Source organism: Molothrus ater, chromosome 19 (assembly GCF_012460135.2).
Source record: "Molothrus ater isolate BHLD 08-10-18 breed brown headed cowbird chromosome 19, BPBGC_Mater_1.1, whole genome shotgun sequence".
NCBI classification, from domain to species: Eukaryota; Metazoa; Chordata; class Aves; order Passeriformes; family Icteridae; genus Molothrus; species Molothrus ater.
The window spans coordinates 5813057-5832387 of record NC_050496.2 but is presented as its reverse complement, the minus strand read 5'-3'; the positions used below and the strand labels follow the sequence as shown (position 1 = coordinate 5832387).

Below are 19331 nucleotides of genomic sequence, written 5' to 3'. Positions count from 1 at the left end.
GTGCCCCTGCTCTGTGGCAGGAGAAGGCTGAGCATGCACTCAGGATGGTGGCATGAAATGTCCATCCTCAATGGGCCATTGCAGCACTGGGACATCCACAGGAAGGATTATGCAAACATCAATGGGAGTTTGGGAGTTTTGACAAGTTCTTAGTGTGTTTAAGAGTTGCCCTGGCTTTGTTGAAGACCCCCTGATGTTTGCTGCTCTCTTCTTCTTGGCCCTGCCTGTGTGGGGTGTGTGCACTATGTTGAAGCACTTGTTTATTTTCTGATCCAGACACCAGGGCTTGTGATATCATTTGTTTTTGCGTTGTTGATTGTGTTCCAGTGCATGAGGCCATGGTCTGGCTGCAGGATGGTCTGGGTTAGGTTGGGTTGGGCTTTTTGACCTCAGGCAAGCCTGAACCCCACTGTCCCTATTGGTTTTAAAATTTTTGTCTGGCTATTGTTTCTGAGTCCAATCGTCTGACCCAGCAGAACCATCTCTGCAGTCAGAAGAAATAATGGGTAAATATAATTAGCAATGTCAGGCCCAGGCAGTCAAACAGCAATCAGATGGGTGCAGATGGCTCTTGGAAGCATGATCTGTTCCTCTGGCTTGAGGCCATCTGCTGCTCTTGAAGGAGGGAATTGGAGACTGAATCGAGTCTCTCTTAAATAAACTTCTGAGTAAAGATTAATTTATTTCCAGTGCAATGAACAACATCAGATTGCTCTAAAGGGAGTTGTAAAGAAAAGGATCTTAACAAGATATTGACTGTCACCCTCAGGTTTAGGCACAGCTTCATCCTGTTTCTAATAATTTTTTTTACTCTAAGCAGGGGCTTAACTGGGCTCTGTGAATGCAGTGGAATCCCAAAGTGGACCTGTCGGGATAAACCAGGCACAGCACCAGTTTGGTAAACGTGGCCTGGCCAGCACGAGCTGCTGTCCCTCCCTGGGGTGACACGCCAGTGGCCACGCAGCTCTGTGCTTCATCCTGCCCTGTGCTTCATCCTGCCCGTGGGCTCTGAGGGCCGATGTCTGGAGGGCGTCAGCCAGAGCAGCCTCGGTGCGAGCAGGAGACTTCTTAAGCGCCAACGAGCCTGCTGTGAACCCGGGCTGGAGCAGGGCAGCGGGCCTGGCTCCGTACTCAGCCCGGCACCGATCGGAGCTGGTACCGAAAATCTCTCTGCCCGGGCTGGCCGTGCCCCGTGGGCGCCTCCCGCGGCCGAGGGAAGGCCAGCGATTCCCGGCGGCGACGGCAGGGACCCCCGGGCTCTGCCCTGTCGGGGGGCTCTATCGCGGTGCACAGAGATGGGGCGGGGAGCTGGGGAGGGACCAGCGGTTGTGCGGGGAGTCCGGCGGGCTCTGCCGGCGGGGGGGGCGCTCCCGCCGCCTCCCCGCCCCCGGGCGGGACCGGCCTCTCCCCGCTGCCCCCCGCCTCCTCCGGGCGGGGAACCCTGCGAGTGGCGGCGACGAGCACCGAGCAGCGCTGTCCTGCGGGGCCGGAGCGGGCCGGGCAGCGCCGCACCGGGAGGGCGCTGCGGGGCCGAACCGGGCCGGGCGCTGCCCGCGGTGCTGAGCGGGACGGGCGCTGCCCGCGGTGCTGCAGGGGCGGCCCGGCCCGGCCCGGGCACCCCCGAGTCCCCCCGGCAATGGGGGCCCGCGCCGCCGGCCCGGGGGGGGACGGCTACAACGAGGCACTGCTGCACAAGGTGATGGGGATGGGGATGGGGGCACCCGGGAGGGGGCTGAAGAGGGGGGAGAAAGGGCAGCGCTCCTGCTTGAACTTCCCGACAAATTCCGTCCCTCTGCCTTCCTCGCTCCTCGTCTCCCGGTGGGGTCCGTCTCTCACCCTCACCACGGTGCGGCCGTGGGGGTGCGGCGGCAGCTCTGTCCCCCCTGTGGGCATGGGCAGCCTGCAGGGATTGGCCCCGGTCCCAGCACAACCTGGCTGATGGTAGGCAGGGGGGTGGCAGGATTCGGCGTGTTTGGGAAGCCAGGACTGCTGGAGCGGGGCCAGCCCCGCGGCACAGCCCGCAGCCGCCCTTCAGCCGCTCCCGCTGTCCTGGCAGGCTCAGGGCGGGTCGGGGGCAGCTGAACCCCGGGGCTCTGTTTGCCAGAAGGAGATTAATGAGCTGGAACTTTCCTGCCATGAAATAGCCGTGTCCCAGAGACGTCCATTCCTGCCCTTCTTGCTTTGAAATCCTCTTTTGCAGTATTGCTGGGACTGTGTTTTTGTAACTCCTGGGACTGTGTTTTGTAACTGCAATGGCACGGAGGGTGGTCAGGTTTGGTGGTGTCCCTGCAAGATGTGGGGTGCTCAAGCTTTGCTGTGGGGACAGCAGCAGCAGGGATTTTGCTCTCTGCAGTCAGGCACTGCCCTGCAACTCCTGGAGTGATGGAGGAGGTGCTGATTTATCACAGATCCACCCATCATTCCTTCCTGCTGTCCTCACACTGCTTTCCTGCAGTCCCCAGTGACTGTGCAGGAACTGCCACCCTCGGGAAAACCAGGGATGGGACAAGACAGGAGAAGGGCTGGGGTTGGGGTTCTGTGGATCCCTCTTCACAAATCCCAGTCTGTTCTGTATCCTGCTGTACTCAGGGCAAGGTGCCCAGCCCTTGATTAGTAGAAAAATATCAATTACTAGCAGTTCTCATTTCTGTTGTACATGGAATACATAGAACATGCCTCCAGGGATGACTTGAGAAACTTTGATTCTTTGCAAAGCCTTAACTCTCTCTTCTCCATGAAGCAGCTGCAGCAGTTAAGGAATTACATTGGTGGAAATGAGGCTCTGGGCAGAAGACCTGCCCAGGCAAATAACCATTCCAGTCCCACATTCCCTGCTGTTTCCCTTGATATTTTTCTGCCTCCCCTGGCTGGGCTGCTTGTCTTGCAGAAACAAGGCTGCTCTCTCTCCAGGGAAGTGAGGCAGCAAATACCTCACTAGATCTTGTGTCTGAGCAAGCAATCACGTTTCAGATGTGTTGAAAAACCTCAAGAGAGCTTTGCAGTCTGGAGGCAAGGATTAAATGATTTCTAGTTGGTGGCTAAACCCAGACCTGGGGAGGAAATGGGCCCGGAGCTAACCAAAGCAGGAAGAGCAGAGGTTTATTCTGGGCTGTTCCAGAGAAGTTTTGCTTGATACAAAATGATGAATTCTGCTCTCAGGTGGTTTGACCCATTGCCAATTCATTCTTCCTCCTCTGTGATTCCTGGGTCCATTAGCTGGAGCAAGACCCAAAGGCAGAGGGATGTGTTCCTTGTCTATAGTTGATCCAAGGTGTTAACAGGGGTTGCAAACAGAGATCTCCTGCATTATCTGAGCCAGGTTTTGTTTGATGCACAGCCCTAGAGCTCATGTCTGCAGGGCTGACATATAACTTCTGCCAAGGCAAGGGTCCAGCCAGGCTGGCAGAGGGTTCCAGGCTCTCTCTCAAGCTGGTATAAGTGTCTTGGCCATGGTGAAATAGTGTCTGGGGAGGTGGGGACAGCCCTGAACTGTTCCTGTGGCACATAGCAGCTTCTAGCATCATCCAACTCCATCCCTGGAGTACTGCTTGGAGCAGGGGAAAGGCAGCACAATTTTATATAAAGAGCAGGTTAAAAATAAGTCTCAGGGACTGAGAGTCTCAGCTTGAGAGGCCACAAGAGTGGGGCAGTGAGGGGCTGAAAGCAGACATGTCTTCACCCTCAGACCTCTCCCAGTGCTATGTCCCACTTTAGCTCTGCAGGCAGCGGTGCTGGGGGACGTACACATTCATCACAAATTGTTGTGATAAATCCTGCTCACCTGGGCACAAACCTGTGGGTCTGGGGCTTCATCAACTCCCTGAGAGCAACACCAGAGCCTGTGGAGGGCACTTCTCCCTTCCCTGCCTCCCCTGACTGGGGTTTTACCCTGCCAGGCTTCCATTGGCTATATTTAGCTCAGGCCCAGGTTGTGCATGTTTAATCTCGAAAATGAGCTGGGAAGACAACCTCAGCCCACATGCACTGTCCCACATCTCCCATTTGGCTGGCACTGGAATTGCACCCATTGCCTCCCTGTGCTGCCTTGACAGCCGTGCAAAACCTCTCTTCCCTCGGCAGGTTAGACCAAAATGTGTCTTTTCCTTGCAAGTATGGGAAGTTTGAATTATTTTGCCTTGTCCCTGCAGCCCATGCCGAGCCAGCAATGATTCTAACTGGAAGTGATCCATCCACATTAGAATTAGCCCCAAAACTAACTCAAGGTGTAGGGAGGGATATTTGCTCTTCCCCTAAGGCAGATCAGGCAGACAAGTCTTTTCAGGAGGGTCTTACAAGGTGCACCTGCTTTTCTCTGGCACTGTGGGGTGGCGGAGAAGTCAGGTTACCTCTGGCAAAGCACAGTTCCATCTCCACACCACCAGGCAGAGAGGATCAGCAGCACCAAAAGGAATCTTCCAACATTTTACTCAAGTTTCCCCTGAGAAAAACAAAAAGCAAACAAACCTACCCCCCCCAAAAAAAAAGAAGAAACAAACAAACAAACAAACAAAAGGAAACAAAAAACCCAACCACCAAAAAAAACCTCTGAAACAAAAAACCTGGAGGGGATGAGAAGGTGTGGAGGAGGTCTGTCTGTGGCTGAGGATGGGGGAAGAGTCAGGACAGCTATGGAACTTTGTCTCTGGGAGACTTTTTACTATCATGACTCAGTCATGTCCAGCCTGAGATTTCAAGGGCTAATAAGCCACATCTTTCCTACAGTGGGCTTTTTGTTCTTGTTTTTTGTTTATTTGGTGACCAGCCACAGTGATTTCTACTGTGCTGTCCCTCCACAGCCCATGAGCTTTTCCTGAAGTCATTAGGAACATCTCTTGGTGGTTCCAGGCCAAATTTTGCTGTTATTATTAAGTCATGAAGCAATTCATGGGTTGTCTCTATTATGAATCCCATTTAAATTATTAATAGAGGAATCTGCCTTTTATACATGTTCTCTGTAAACCCTGGGCTCTGGAGGCTTTCTGGTGCTCATTCCAACCAGCTCTTCTCCCTCCATAATTAATGCTGTTCTCTGCATTAACTGCTCCCAAAGACAGCACTGCAGGGTGCACCCAGTCCTGTTGCACATCTCAGCATCAGTATTTTACCTGGAAACAGTATGTAACACCAAATTATACAGCACTGAGGTGCAGGAGCCCCATGGTAATGAATTCTTGGAGTGCTTTCCTATCCAGCTGTTCCTGGGCATATCCTTCTCTTTGCACAGGGAAGAGTTCTGGGCCCTAGGGAAGAGCCAAGGAGGATTTGGGCAGGGAAATTTCCCCCAGGAAAGGGGTGAACCAGTTCCTCTGACCCAGAGATTTCTGCCTCCCAACATTCCCCCAGTGCAAGCTCCCAGCTCACGCGGCTGCTCTGAATGTACAAGTGACCTGCAAAGAGCCCAGGCAGGGAGGAGGGAGAAATCTCTGCCTGCAGATCTGGGCACAGGTTGCTGCCTCTCAGCACACAGGCCTGTGTGGCAGCCTGCATCTGGCAGAGGTGCAGGGCTGCCTCCTGCCAACAGCTCTGCTCAGCAGGTCAGCTTTTCCCAGGACAGGTTCAGTGTTTGGGATGAGTTCTCCAAGGGAAAGTGCTGATTCACTGAGGCAAGCACTCACTGAAGTGTATCAGTGTGAGCACACTCCAGGCAGGTTGTGGGGTGGTGCTTTATGCAAGGCAGGATGCTGATTTCCTGCCAGTCCCACATCCCTGCATGGTTTGGGGTCCTCAGGCTCCTTGGCTTTTGGTTTCAGCCCACTTCTTTGGGATCTGTGGGGTGCAGGAATCTTGGCACCAGGGGCTGTGAAGCCCACATGGCCTCCCAGTGTATGGAATCAGGTCTGGGGCTGTTCAGGCATTTGATTAAACATTCCTTCACACTCACCCTGTGTTTCACAAGGGAAAGTGCAGGGCCTGAAGTAGTGCCAGGATTGGTCTCACCCCAGGGCACTTTGGGACAGGAGAGAGATAGGACCAGATGTGCACAGCGGCTCCCCTGCATATTGGGGAGGTACTGAAGCACCTTCAGGCTGGAGTCAAAGGACTGAAGTGTTGCAGGATGGAGCAAGGCTGCTGGAGCTGCACAAACACAAACCAAACAGAGGTAAAACAGATGCAGCCAAGTGTAGCAGAGGTGGATGCAGAGGGTGGGGAGGTTTAGTCTCAGCACCTTGCTGCCTCATTCCTGCAGTCTCAGGAGTGACAGGGGACCAGTAACAGAGGGGACACACCATGATTGCCAGAACTGCAGCTTCAGGAACACCCCTGTCCTGAAAGACAAAGCCCAAACCACTTCTAAGTCAGAAGGCTGGTAGCAAAGTGTTTATTTTAATTCGTGTCCTGTGAAAGGGTTGAAAGTGGCTCAGTTTCCTGAAAGGATGGGAATGTTTGCCAGTGGCTCTGTGAACAAAACCCAGATACCAGCAGAGGGAAGGGAGGGGTTCTGTGTGCACTGCAGGTCTCCCTTAGGTCAGGGATTTTGAGGGACACGGGTAGGAGCAGAAGGGAAGATGAGCTCCCCAGGGGTACCAGGGCCATGGGCTGGCAGTGTGGGAGCTGCTTAAGAGGTGACAGCTCTGACACCAGCACAGCTCCCTTGTTCCTTCTGCTCAGGGATGGGAGCTATCTGGGGTTTCCTATGGAGGCTGGAGAGGCAGAGGGACCCCATGACTTCAAACCCATCACTTTGCCAGGATGGAGTGCTGTGGGTCCCTGACATTAAGGCAGCACAAAGGCTGTGACCTGGTGAGGTTGTGTGGCTGTGGCAGCAGCTGTGTGCAGCAGCTGCAGGAGATGCTCTCTTTAGTAAACAGTTTTGGACTTGATCCAGTGACTCCAAAGTCCTCCCAAAGAGGTTTTCCAACAGGCCTGTGTGAGCCAAGGCTGCTTCTGCCCGGCAGCTTCCTGAGCTGGGGTAGGAGCTTCTCTCCTGCTCACTCTCCATGACAGGCTATGCTTTACTTTCCCTTCCATCTTTCCTCTCTTTGACTGGGTCCAGTGGGTTTCAGACCTGAAGCTCATCCCAGAGAACATTTCATTAATTATAGAGATGGACAAAGGGGTGGAAATTCCTCTCTGGGCAAGTGGCAGAACCAAATATGACAGATCCAGGGGCTGGGTGGGTCCTTCTTGATCCTACTGCATTTGCTGCCACTTTCCCCCAGCACACCTACCCAAATGTCTGGCTACCAGCTCCCCCATCGCCTGCACCTGCACTGATGCCTCTTTATGTGGTCCTTGCAGACAATCCTGGTTGGAGACAGTGGCGTGGGGAAGACATCACTGCTGGTCCAGTTTGACCAGGGCAAGTTCATTCCTGGCTCCTTCTCTGCCACCGTGGGCATTGGGTTTACGGTAAGAGCCCAGTTCCTGGTCCTTGGTCTGTGCACTCACCCTTGGGGAGCAGCTTTATCTGGGGAATCAGGATCTATGAATCTGTGGTAAGCACAAAGAATTGGATACTTTGCTTTGGTGCTGCTGGAGGAGGATTTTGGTTTTGCTGTGTGCTTCTTGGCATGCTTTGGACCACTGGGAGGGATGAAGGATGGGTAAAGTTCCATATTCCAAATCCCTTGGTGGGGCTGTGTCCGAGTGCAGCCTTGTGCTTCACACACAGAAAGCTGCCTTTGGAGCTGCCCTGCTCTGCCAGGGAGATGCCAGCCTGTGTCCTGCCTGTGTCCAGCCTGGGGCCCTGGCAGATGGTGACGGTGCTGGGAAAAGCACTCGGCCGCCATCCAGAGCTATTTGCAGAGCTGCCGTGGGGTCTCAAGAGGCTCTGATGTGTGTGTCCCCTCTCCTGGGCGAGCTCAGGACAGGCACAGTGCTTGGGACCTTACTCCAGAGAGACTGTCATCCCTTCAGCCTTGTGACAAGCTGGAACTTAGCAAGGGGCTGGTACGTATGGGGATGCGATTACCCACAGGAATTTTCTTTTTAGTCCAGGCCAAGAAAGCAGGAAAATGTGGCCCCAGTGGTGATGGTCTGGGGCCAAGCAGCCCAGGGACCAGCAGCCAAGGTGCCTCTGCTGAGGGGCCTGAGCCATGGGCAGACAGAGGAGGCTCAGCCACACCACTGATCTCCTCCAGCTCCCGGCTGCCTTGTTTCTCTGGCAGCAAATGCCAGTGTGTGGAAGTGATGCTCAGCCAGGCATTTTTCCTGCCCAGCACGGTTTTCCATATCCTTCCAGCCCCCTCCTCATCTTGCTGCAGGGAAGCTCAGCCACTTCCAGGAGCTCCAAGCTACCAGCCTCCAGCTCTGGGCACTTTCCTGGCCAAAGAGCACATATAAACTATAAATCCCCCAGATGGGTCTGAGCGCAGTTACAGGACTGGAAATACAGGTTCTATTTCCCGGGGGGCAGAGGAGGGCTTGGCTGGTGCAGGAGGTGGATGCCATTCCAGAGGGCATCTCTGTCACTGGACCTCCTGCAACCACGTGTGGCCTTCACCTGGAGAGCAGAGAGGGGCACAGCACTGGAGCCCTGCACCCCTGGATCCCAGTGCTGTGAGCAGGGATGGGGGCTGCCCTGAGATTAGCCCTGATGTGGGAGAGATGAGATGAGTTGAGATATTCCTGGGAAAATAGACTGGGGAGGGCTCAAGGCTCCTATACATGAAGTGATGCCTGTAAGGCTGAAGACTTCGACCAGATGTAGACATGGACTTATATGAGGTTTTAGGGGGTGGGGGTTTGGGTAACAAAACATCCCTCTCCAGGGAATTCTCCCACATTCCCATGCTTGGGCTTTTCCTAAATGAAGTGCAGTATGAGCTGGCCCCAGTGGCTGGTGTAGGATGCAGGGGGCTGCGAGCAGCCGGGGGAGCGGGAGGCCTGGCAGCCACCCCGGGTGAGGGGCAGGCGCCGGGGCACCGGCTCGGCTCGGCTCAGCTCGCGGCTCCCGGCTCCACGCTGCTCACCCGAGCCCATCTCAGCGCCGCTGGGGCTGCAGCAGAGGGGGCAAACTCCCACCCTGGGGTGGGCTGGGGGCTGGGAGGGACTGGGAGCTGCCATCCCCACTGTCCCGGCGTGGCACGGTGGGATTTGGTAGCGCCGGGGTGTCCATCCCCACACTCTGTGAGGGACAAGGTGACTGTTCATGTGCGGGGTGAGCTGTTCCTCCTCTCCCCACGCCCGTGTCCGGAGGGACGTGCCGGGGCTCTGCCCACTGTCCCGTGCAGCCAAGCCGGTAGCAAACCCCAGCACCGCGGGGTCCCCGCTGCGGGGGTGCAGTGGGACAGGTTCCCACTCTTCAGCCTCTTCCTCCTCCCCCCCTTGCCCGGGCTGGGCAGGGAGGCGGCCGGGGCACGGCCTCGGGGGTGGCATCGGCCGGGGAGGAGGAGGAAGAGGAGGAGGAAGGCGGGTGGGGCCGCAGCTCCCGCAGCTCCCGCGGCGCCGGGACTCGGCGGCTCCGCTCGGACGCGGCATGGGCGGCCCCGATGGGGCGGCGGGGAGCGAGACCCCGGGGGAGAGCGGGGAACCCCCGAAGAGCAGCGGGGATCCCCCTGCGCTGCCCCGGGATTACCAACTGTCCGGCAAGGTGGGAGGCGGCGCGGGGGGAGCAGGGATGGACCCTCCGAGCTCTGCCAGAGCGGAAGGTTTGGGTTCGCCCCCGGCTTGGGGGAGACCAGGAGGGGTTTAGGGTTTAGGAAGGGTCCCGAGGGCCGCCCGCTTCCTCCGCTGCTGCAATCGCGCCCAGGAAGCGGCCGCGAAACGGGGAAGAAGGCGAAGGAGGCGGATCAGCCGCAGCTGATCCCCCCAGCCCTCCTCTGCCCCGGGAGCCCCCGATGCAGCAGGTGCCGGGATTGGGGTTTTACTTCCCGGGAGGTGGAGATGGGGCGTCCCTGTCCCGAGGGTGCCGTCTGTGCCCCGGGGGTGTCCCTGCCCGGCAGTGGCATAGGAGGGACCAGCTTCAGGAACAGGACTTTGGGGGGCTCCCGGGGGAAGAGGAGCGTGGCCGAACTCTGCCCCCCGAAAGCCCGTCAGACCTTTTCCAGGGCAAGGGGCTCCTGCCAGCCCCACAACAGTGCCCACCATGGCACAGGGCAGGGGGAGCAGGACCCCATCCAGGCCATCGCAGCACCCCAAAGGCTCCAAGGTGGGAACAGCATTTCAGCCCTGGATCCAGCCCAGGGTCCCCTTCACCCACACTGCAGCATGCCACTTATGAATGTCTCTGCACCCCTGCCAGGCCTCCTTCCTGAGTGCCCCCCTCTTCCCCACCCCAGCCCAGGCAAGGGTTGCCCCAGGAAGCACCTTCCTCATCCAAGCAGCTCAGGGGAAGCATGGGACTGATGAACCTTTTACCCCCAAAATTTAATATATAGCCTCAGGCTGAGCCCAGCACTGATGGTGTCAGCCCCGACACCCCCTGCTCCCTCACTGAGCCGGTTCCAAAGTGGTCCTGCACGCTGTCACCTTCTCTAAACTGCTTTTATTCCTTTGCCTTTATCCTCCCCTCTCTGACTCCTCTTCATGGAGGGCAATTTCCATGTTTGAGGGAGAAAAACAGTTTTCAGCTTGGTCTAGAGTGAGGTGGAGGCAGAACTGAGCAGTGTCCTCAGCTCCCCACAAGTCCTGGCGAAGGATTTGGCCAGCAAAGTGGTAGCAGGAGGCAGAGCATTTCCAGCCACCAGCTTTGTCATTTGCTGTGCCATCCTGTGGAAGGTGGCCATGGCCCACAGGGGCAGCAGGGCTGCAGAGGTTTACTTTGCAAGCTCCAGCATCCTGTCAGGTGGGTATGCAGGGATGGACCTTCCTGCTGAAGTCCTGCTCACTGCTATTTTTCATAAGGGTGAAAAATGATGCAGTCAGGTTAATGATTGCTGGGCAGGAACAGGTTGCTGCAGGAAGGCAGAAAGAACACAGCATTGGGAAAGGCTGTGCTTATGGAGCCCAGCATTGGTCTTGGCTGCTCCCTGCCTGAGTCCAGTGGTGCTGGAGTGGCTGGAGAGCCTGGGCTGATCCTGTTTGCTTAGCAGGAGGGGAAAGGCACCATGTTTACTTTGGTGTCTGCAGCAGGCACTGACAGGGAGAGAGTCCCGGACACGCAGGGTTTGCCCAAGCCATGCATCAGCCCTTGGGCTGGGCACACCCGGGTCAGGGGCATTTGGGAGCTGTGGCTGGTTCTCTAGGAGCCTGCTGGGCTGGGAGATGGCCAGGGCGTGGCTAGGAGATATCTCTTCTTGCTGCAGTACTTGCTTTCACACCAGCTCTCCCCCTCTTCCATGGCTGGGGGCTGCCCTGCTGCCCTGGGGCACTGCTTGGCCGCACCCTCAGGGGTCCCACCCACACCCAGCCCCCACGGGGCTTTCCAGACACATCGGGACCAGCCCTGGGGAGAGAAACGAAGGGAGAGAAGGAACTGGGGAGGGCTCAGCACCAGTCAGGGGTGCTGCTCCCTCCCTGTCCTGCTGACATCTCTCCCTGCGCCCATCTTGCAGGTGATGTTACTTGGAGACTCGGGCGTGGGGAAAACCTGCTTCCTGCTCCAGTTCAAAGACGGGGCCTTTCTCTCCGGGACGTTCATTGCCACCGTGGGCATAGATTTCCGGGTGAGACCACCACAGCTGCCAGCCCCTCGCCCCCCTCCACCTGCACCTTGGCCAGGACAGGGTGCTGGGCAGGGAGAATGGGGGTTTCCAGCCTCTGTACCCCCAATTATCTCCCAACCAGCTGCAGGTTCTTGCTGGAACCCTTCCACCCCTCCCTGGGAGAGCAGTAACAGACAGAAGAGCCCACTGGTACTGTTGCCTCTTAACCTTTAAATCAGCAAAGAGTCTAGGTTTAGCCCATCCCAGCTGTGCTCATGGTCTGGGGGTGTGTGCTGGGCAGCCAGTACACTCCACCATGAAGGCCAAAGCCAACAGCTGGGGGGGACAAACACAGGTTGCTGTAATTTTATGTCTTGAAAGGGCTGAAATAGGCTGCTGAGAAGTTGCTAGGGTTACTAGATTCTGTTTAAACCTCCACACTGCTGTCTGCTCACCAAATTTCAGCTGCAGGATCTTTCTAAGGGTGTCCAGGGAGGCACAGCTGTTTGCAGCACAGGGCAGAGCAGGAAGGAAGTCACGGGGGTGTCCCTGGGCAGGGCTCTGCCCACAGCCACCAGCACCTGTCAAGTGCGGTCAGAGCTTCCTCTGCCCCCGCAGCTGCAGCTGCTCCTGTTTGCTGCCACTTTTGCTGCCCTAGCTGTCTTTGGCTTTTGGTGGAACTGGGGGCTTGGTGATCAGGGGCTGGGGGAGAGAGATGGCTGTGGGTTTGGTTTGAAGAGGCCATGAGGCCTGTCCTTATAATAAAGTCATGAAAGGAGGAAAATCTGCTGTGTCCCACTGCTGGGCTTGATGCTGCTCTCCCCAGAGGTGTTGCCAGCCTGTAGGTGCCTGCTCTGCCTCGTGCAAGCATCCCCTCCAGCAGCTCATGGCTCACTGCTCTAGGTAATCTCCAGAGTCTCCTAGGGCATGTTTTTGTTTTTTGCTCAAATGCTGTCATCACCACATGGGCTGAATTTCCATTTCAAACAATTCCAGGCAACCAAATTATTTATAGGGGTCTTCTCTTTCCAGATTCCAAGTATGATTCTTTAGGAGTCTTAAAATAGCTTTTCAGTAGATTTGCTTTTCTTTTTTCTGGCCTCTGGAGAGAAGCCCCTGTGCTTCTGAGATGAGAATAGCGATTGCTTAAGCCTCAATAGCTGCCTTCCCAGCTCAGTTGGAAATGCTTCTTTCCTTTCCTGGTCCCAGCCCAGCCTGGCTGCAAACCTGACCCAGGACATTTCCTCCTGCCGTGCTGGATACAGCTGTGTGCTACATGCAGCCCCTCCAGCTCAGTGTTTTCTACCTCCTTTAAGAACCAAGCAAGGCTCCACCAGCAAGAAAACATGAGCAGAACATCCAGCAGCACCCAGTGCATATGCCCAGGCAGTTTGTAGCATCCAAACCCCTTAAATTACTGCAAACAGACTAAATTTTTAGTGCAGCAGTGGTTCCTGAGCACATGGAGCTGAAGAGTCGTGTCAGAAAGAGCAGGGCTTTTTGGTGAGCAAACATAAAAACGCACCAACCTGTTATTAATAAATGCAAAATTATGTGTGGTTCATCCATGCTTCCCCACTTCCGCAGCTCTGCCAACTTCCCGGGAGCTGCTGCAATCCCAGAGCTTCCCAGCAGGAGCCGGAGCAGGTCGGTGTTCCTGGGGCTTGCTGGGCAGCCAAGGTCATTAACTGACTCATTAGGGCACTTGGGAGCCAAGGACAGGGACTCTGGCTGTAGGAGATGAACGAGGCACTGGATCCAAGGCAGGCTGGGATCTTGCTGTCTCCTCTCCACTGATTCTGCTCTTCACTCTGCCTCGAGGGGTTGCTGCTCTGGGATGTCCCTGTAGCTGCCAAGCAATCAGGATCACGGTTTGTAGCAATGAAGCTTCGATGTCCAGCCCCACAGGCAGCCTTGCTTCTTTCCACTGGCCCAGGGAGAGCAACTGAGGGGCTGTGGAATGCCAGCTCAGTGCCAGGGCTGGCTGGCACATGCACATGCTTTGGGCTGATAAACCTGCTCTCCTTGTCTTCTGCAGAACAAAGTGGTGGCCGTGGATGGTGTGAAGGTGAAGTTGCAGGTGAGCTTTGGGAGGGGGGGAAGAAACTTCCAGATGGAAACCCACCTCAGGCCGAGCGTGGTGGTCTGGCAGGGCTGGGAGCCACAGGAGCAGACCCAGCTCGGGGAGGTTGCTCTCCCTGCTCTCACCAGGGCAGTTTCTCAGCAGATCTGGGACACAGCAGGACAGGAGCGTTTCCGCAGCGTCACCCACGCCTACTACCGGGATGCCCAAGGTGAGTTTGGGGTTCAGCAGGGATGGGCAGGCCATCCAGAGCACATTCCTGCAGTGTAGCAATGCCTCTGCCTCTTCCCCTCCAGCCCTGCTCCTGCTCTATGATATCACCAGCAAGATGTCCTTCGACAACATCCGTGTGAGTCCCACCGAGGGTTGGGGGAGTTTCTCCCAGGGCCTGGGAGCGCGGGTGCCCTGCTTGGCTGCCCGGCTGTTTGGAGCAGTTGGGAGCCTGCTTTACCTGTGAGCACTGGCTGTTCTGGCCAGACCCAGCCAGCTGGGAGCTCATCCCAGGGCACCTGGCTGGATGCTGCATGGCTGGGTGAGTTTTGTTTAAGGACACGGTGAATGCCTGAGGGAGAAAACATAGTTTGGGAAGGATGTGAACCACGGCTTGGGCTGTAGCCAGGAGACGGGGTGTTTTCAGGACTGCTCATCTGTGATGCTGGGATAATTCCTGTGCCAAGAAAAGTCATTATCCCTGTCCTTGTGGGGGAGAGATGGGGGTGCTGAGGGGATGCGAGGGCTGAGAGGGAAGGGAGGGGGTGCTGAGGGGTGGGGGCTGAATTGGGAGGGACAGGAGTACCCTTCATCCCGACACAGTCCTGCTGCCCTACAGGCCTGGCTGACGGAGATCCATGAGTACGCCCAGAAGAACGTGGTCATTATGTTGCTGGGCAATAAGGTGTGTGCAGGGTCCCCGTCCACCCTGGGGTTTGCTGTGCTGTGCCGTGCCCCTGCCATCGCCATGGCTGTGCAGGGATGGGGCTCTGCCTGCACCCTCTGCCGGGTTCTGCTTCTTTCTGGGCCCAGCCAAGCGCAGAGGTGGCTCCTCTGTCCCCGGAGTGGTTCCCCTGTCCCAAATGTCCCCAGGGTTTGGGGGCTCGGGGAGGGCAGTGTTCCCGGTAGCCAGCGGGTGGCAGCACGAGCCTGAGGATCCAGGTACGGGGTGCTCCTCGAACGAGATGCTTTGGTAGGGGATGCCCACCCAGGCCTGGATGCACCCCTGGACCTCAATAACCCCAAGCCCTAAAGGCCCAACAAGGTCCCAGATTCTCTCCAGGAGTCAAAGATGCTGCTGGGTGCCCAGTGCCCAACTGGATTTCCCCCTGGGACTGGATGTCCCCTAGATCCTGGATGATGCTGGGTACTTGACGCCCAGCAGGGTACCAGAGCCTCCTTGGGTCCTGGATGCTCTCAGGTACTGTCCCAGGTCTTCAGTGTCCCCAGGTCCCAGGTTCCCCCTGATATCCTCAATGCCACCAGGTCCCAGAAGCTCCACAGATCCCAGATTCTCTGGGCAGTGGATACTTCTGGATCCATGTTGCCCCTCGTTCCTGTCAGCCCCCTGAAAACCCCACACTGCTGGTTTGCCAGATGCCCCAGGATGCCAGCTGCTCTGGTGTGTGGGGACATTTTTCTTCCCTTGGCAGGCTGATGTGAGCAGCGAGAGAGCTGTGAGGACAGAGGATGGAGCATCACTGGCCAGGGTGAGTTGTGCTATGGTCTAACCCAACTTAAGCCCCCCCAGACAATTTCAGGTTACTCAGGGTTCCCATGCAGCCGTGCCATCCCCTCTGAGTGCCCAGGCCTGCCTGGCTCTTGCAGGGCAGCACAGCAGTCCTGCAAAACCTGGGACAAGGCAGGGAGGGGGTGACCCTCAAGCCTTATCCAGGCTACATGGGTGATTCAGAGGGCCAGGAGGGCATCTTGGGGATGGCCACTGATGGGGTCGTGCTGCTCTTGTAGGAGTACGGAGTGCCTTTCATGGAGACAAGTGCCAAGACAGGCATGAATGTGGAGCTGGCCTTCCTGGCCATTGCCAAGTGAGTACCTGGGGCCAGGGCACTGAACAAGGAAGGTGTTCCCTGCAGCCCCACCACCTCCCACACCCCAGCACAGTGTGGGTAACACAGCCTCACCCCTCTAGGGAGCTGAAGCAGCGTGCGGTGCAGCCGCTGGATGAGCCCCACTTCCAGATCCACGATTACATCGAGTCACAGAAGAAGAAATCCAGCTGCTGTGCCTTCTCCTGAGGGTGGCCCAGAGGAGCTGGCAGGCCTGGGGGCCCAGGTGTGAAGCAGAGTGGGGCCCTATCCTGCCCTCAAGCACCGGAGGGAACCAAGCTCTGACAAGCCAAGGTGGATGGCACAGTACAGTGGAGCAGAGTGCATGAGGAGGGCCCTTGTCCTGGTGCCAGGATTCAGATCCTGCTGCCCTGCAGAGCAATGACCTCTGTGCCATCGTGGGAATCACTATGGTGTGGTGACTGCCAGCCTGGCCAGCAATCCATGGTGATCCATCACTTCCACCACATGAGCAGGGTGCAGGACACAGCCACACACCTCACTGAGGGATCCTTGGAGCAGCTGGAGGAGCTGTGCCATGGATGAGCCTCCCTGCAGCCCCCAGTCCTGTCCTCCCTTGCAGCTATTCCTGCTCACTGTGCTGCTGTTGTCCAACTGGAAGGGCCTGGTCCAGCCCCCATGTCCCTGGTGCTGTCAGGCTCTGGCTTCCCTCCAAGGAACTTCAGCTCTGTCCCCCCAGGCTGCCCCACACCCCAATGCCCACGCTCAGCTGTGGCTCCTCATTTCTGCGGTTGCTGCCAATGGCTTTTATCTTCCTGCTACCACAAATGCAATGATGTCCCCATTGTATCCTGGCTCTGCTCGAGGGAAGGGCTGGGATGGGGAAGGGTCCAGCCAAACCTGCTCCCTGCCCACACAGCTGGTGTGAGAAATAAAATTCCCCTGGGAGCATCTGAGCAATGCTTGGGGCACTTCTGGTACACACAGCAATTTCGAAAAACTTTGCTTCCCCCATGTTGTAGCCACAGAAATTAGAGAATTTATTTTTTTTAAAAAAAGAAAAGGCTTTTTCATTTCAATGCTTCCACACTGAACCATCTCCAACCTCAAGCAGGAGATGCCCATGATGGCATCACCTGGGGCGATGCTTCAGCCCTGCTACCTCCCAGGCCAGGCTGGGTTTCTCTCCTGTCACTGTCCATATAATACAACTATGCCTTCCTGCTGCTGGCAAATAGCAGCTGGAACCCACTTTCAGGCATCTTTCAGATGCCTGAGAGCCTTCAGCCAGCAAACTGCTCTGTTGGGCGCTGGTGGGGCTCAGGGACGTCCCTGGTGCTCAGCCCAGCTCTGTTGCTCCCTTGAGCACACTGTCCACTGCTCTGAGCAGTCAGATGGTGAATATTTGGTTGTGTAACTGAAGCATTGATGCAGAGAGCAGCTGTGGAGGGTATGGCACTGCACATAGGAGTCAGGGACTGTCCAGCACATCTGTCCCCATCAGCATCTTCTCTGGCTCTGCACCTGACTGCTTGTGTCTCACCTGCCCTGGTCCCTCCTTCATCTCTGCTCTGCCCCTGGGTCTCTCTTTGCAAGTTTACAGATTAAAAGCTGAGTATTTTTTGAGGCTTTGCATCTGCCTGATTGTTTATTGCGTGAGAAATCCCTGCCCTGGGTCTGCAACGTGGGAGGCTGCTGCACACAGGCACTGTAGAGCGGCCGGCCCGGGGCCCTGGGAGCAGCCGTGAGGAGGGGGGAGCACCCACGGCCCCTTCCTCCCTGCCTTCCTCCCGGGGGGGGCTTTCATTGCACATTTCAGACAGACCAAAGGTGAGAGGGGAAGAGTAAACATGGCCTGTTAAATTAAAACCAACCTCCTCCCCTGCTGTTCTCATGGTGCGGAGTCCAGCATTCCCCAAATAACTCCGTCTTCCCACCAATGGCATTGCTGCTGCCGCTTGGCTGATGTCTGCAAAAAAAATGCTGGATGGCTTCAACGCAAACAGACGTTGGCTCTTTTCATTTTCCCTCCTCCTGCCTGAGCTCCTTTAACTTCAAGATGCAAAGGGCAGGAGGAGGCAGCTGGGGCGCGACGGTCCTGCCTGTGCCCTGCCATCCCGCAGGCACTATTGGACCCAAAAGTAGCTTTGGCTGTTTCCTTTGCTGCTGCCTTTTTTCTTTATCTCGGTCCCGTGCTCCAACCAGCCCTGCTGGAGCTGGGCTTTGTTTCCTGACTGAGCACAGGGTACCCAAGATGCGCTCTGCATCTGCCCTTCCAAAAAGCTCACTTGCAGGGCTGTGCTGCTCACAGCCCCCTTACCAAGGGGACGGCTGTGCCACGGGCGATAGATCCCCTGTCCTGGGGCCGTACCACAACACGGCTTGCCCTGGTTTTCCCCTCCGAAGGCATTTGCCGCCGGCTGCCGTGGGATTCCTCTCCGCCGTTTTTCTCAGCGCCGAGCGGCCGCGGGCGAATGCTCAGCCGAGTGGAGGAAACAAATGAGCCCACCCTCCGCTCCCAGCTGCGTCCCACGGAGCTGGAGCACGGCCACGCCGAGCACACAGGGAGTTCTTCGGCCGCTGGGGTCCCTGAGCAGAGCGCCTTGTGAGAGACGTGTGCCATGGCATGCAGCTGTCCCCTCCTTGCTTGCGGTCTGCAGCTCGGTTAAACGTGGTCCTGGCTGCCCTGAGGACCTTTGCCCAGGAACTTCAGCCAGGCCCTGCACTGGGAGACACCTCTGTGCTACCCTCTCTGGGACAGTCCCAGGAGCCAGCTCTGCCTGGCACCAGCAGCCCTGCGGCATGGCCGGAGCAGCCCAGGCTAGTTATTGCCTTGCTCTGTCCTGGCTGAGTCCAAACCCCAGGATCTCACATGCTCATGACCCCCTGCAGCTACCTGTGCTTCAATCCATGAGCAGGCAACATGGAGCCAGGGCAGAGCAAATCCCCTGGGGTTCCCTCCACCTTCCCCCCTTCGGGTCATCAGATCTAGGGGGCTGAGCAAGGTTCAGGGGCGGCTGGGGGAACAGGGCTGGCATCTCATTTCCACTGCAAAACGAGTTACCTGCCCTCTTCCCGGCCCGCCTTCCCGCGCAGTTTCGATTTGGGGATTTTATTTCACTTATTTTTATTTTACTTCGAGCCTCCCTCCACCCTCTACGTCGGAGAAGCGCTGAGAGTAACTACAGCCTTCAAGGACTGGGCGAGGGTATGGGACGGATGTTCCCCGAGAGGCCACCTGGGACGTGCCGCGGAACGGGAACAGCTGGGAGCGTCCCGCCAATCTCCGACCACCGTCGGGGCTGTCTCCAGGACGGTGGCAGAGCCGATTCCCGGTGGGGGGAAGTTCAGCAAGAATAGGGAGTTGCCGCGGTGGGCTCGGGTGGCACCAAGGGCAGGCGGACGTGGCTGCGGGGGAGTGGAAGGGTCGGACCCCAGCGGGAGCGGTCCGGTCCCGCTGCAGGCACCGCCACCCCGCGGCGCCGCGCCCAGAGCGCCCCACCGGGGCGAGAGCACATTTGCATACTCGGCATGCTACATTTGCATAACCGCACCTCTAATTTTTGCATAACCACGCCCAATTACTGTCCTTATTTGGCGGGCATCGTCTCATCCCGCGCTCCGATTGGCGGCCGCCGGCCCCGCGCCCCGCCCCCTATATAATCTATACCGCGGGCCCGTTGCCGCGCAGTGCGCTGAGTGCGG

At 57.1% G+C, this 19331-nt stretch overlaps 1 protein-coding gene across 5 annotated transcripts; it reads left to right on the top strand.

The window, feature by feature from the left end:
* The first annotated feature begins 1558 nt into the window (after nucleotides 1-1558).
* RAB37 (RAB37, member RAS oncogene family) lies at nucleotides 1559-17261 on the top strand. 5 transcript variants are annotated; one of them, XM_036394872.2, is made up of 10 exons: nucleotides 1559-1696; nucleotides 7240-7350; nucleotides 11436-11546; nucleotides 13564-13605; nucleotides 13753-13819; nucleotides 13905-13957; nucleotides 14438-14503; nucleotides 15252-15308; nucleotides 15568-15644; nucleotides 15749-17261. In XM_036394872.2, exons 1-10 carry the CDS (start codon nucleotides 1637-1639, stop codon nucleotides 15852-15854), a joined length of 750 nt encoding a protein of 249 aa, XP_036250765.1. In that variant the 5' UTR covers nucleotides 1559-1636; the 3' UTR covers nucleotides 15855-17261. The 5 variants fall into 5 exon arrangements, with proteins under 5 accessions (XP_036250765.1, XP_054372882.1, XP_036250767.1 ...); XM_054516906.1 differs by having other exon boundaries at nucleotides 1564-1696; nucleotides 13750-13819; XM_054516907.1 differs by lacking the exon at nucleotides 11436-11546 and having other exon boundaries at nucleotides 1562-1696; nucleotides 13750-13819.
* Nucleotides 17262-19331: the final 2070 nt, after the last annotated feature.

Excerpts from the sequence above, each read along its gene's own strand:
- RAB37 (XM_054516906.1), top strand. The coding sequence starts at position 1,637 with ATGGGGGCCCGCGCCGCCGGCCCGGGGGGGGACGGCTACAACGAGGCA. Across the intron at positions 13,820-13,904 it reads CTACTACCGGGATGCCCAAG|CCCTGCTCCTGCTCTATGAT; the intron begins GTGAGTTTGGGG and ends CTTCCCCTCCAG. Across the intron at positions 15,309-15,567 it reads ATGGAGCATCACTGGCCAGG|GAGTACGGAGTGCCTTTCAT; the intron begins GTGAGTTGTGCT and ends CTGCTCTTGTAG.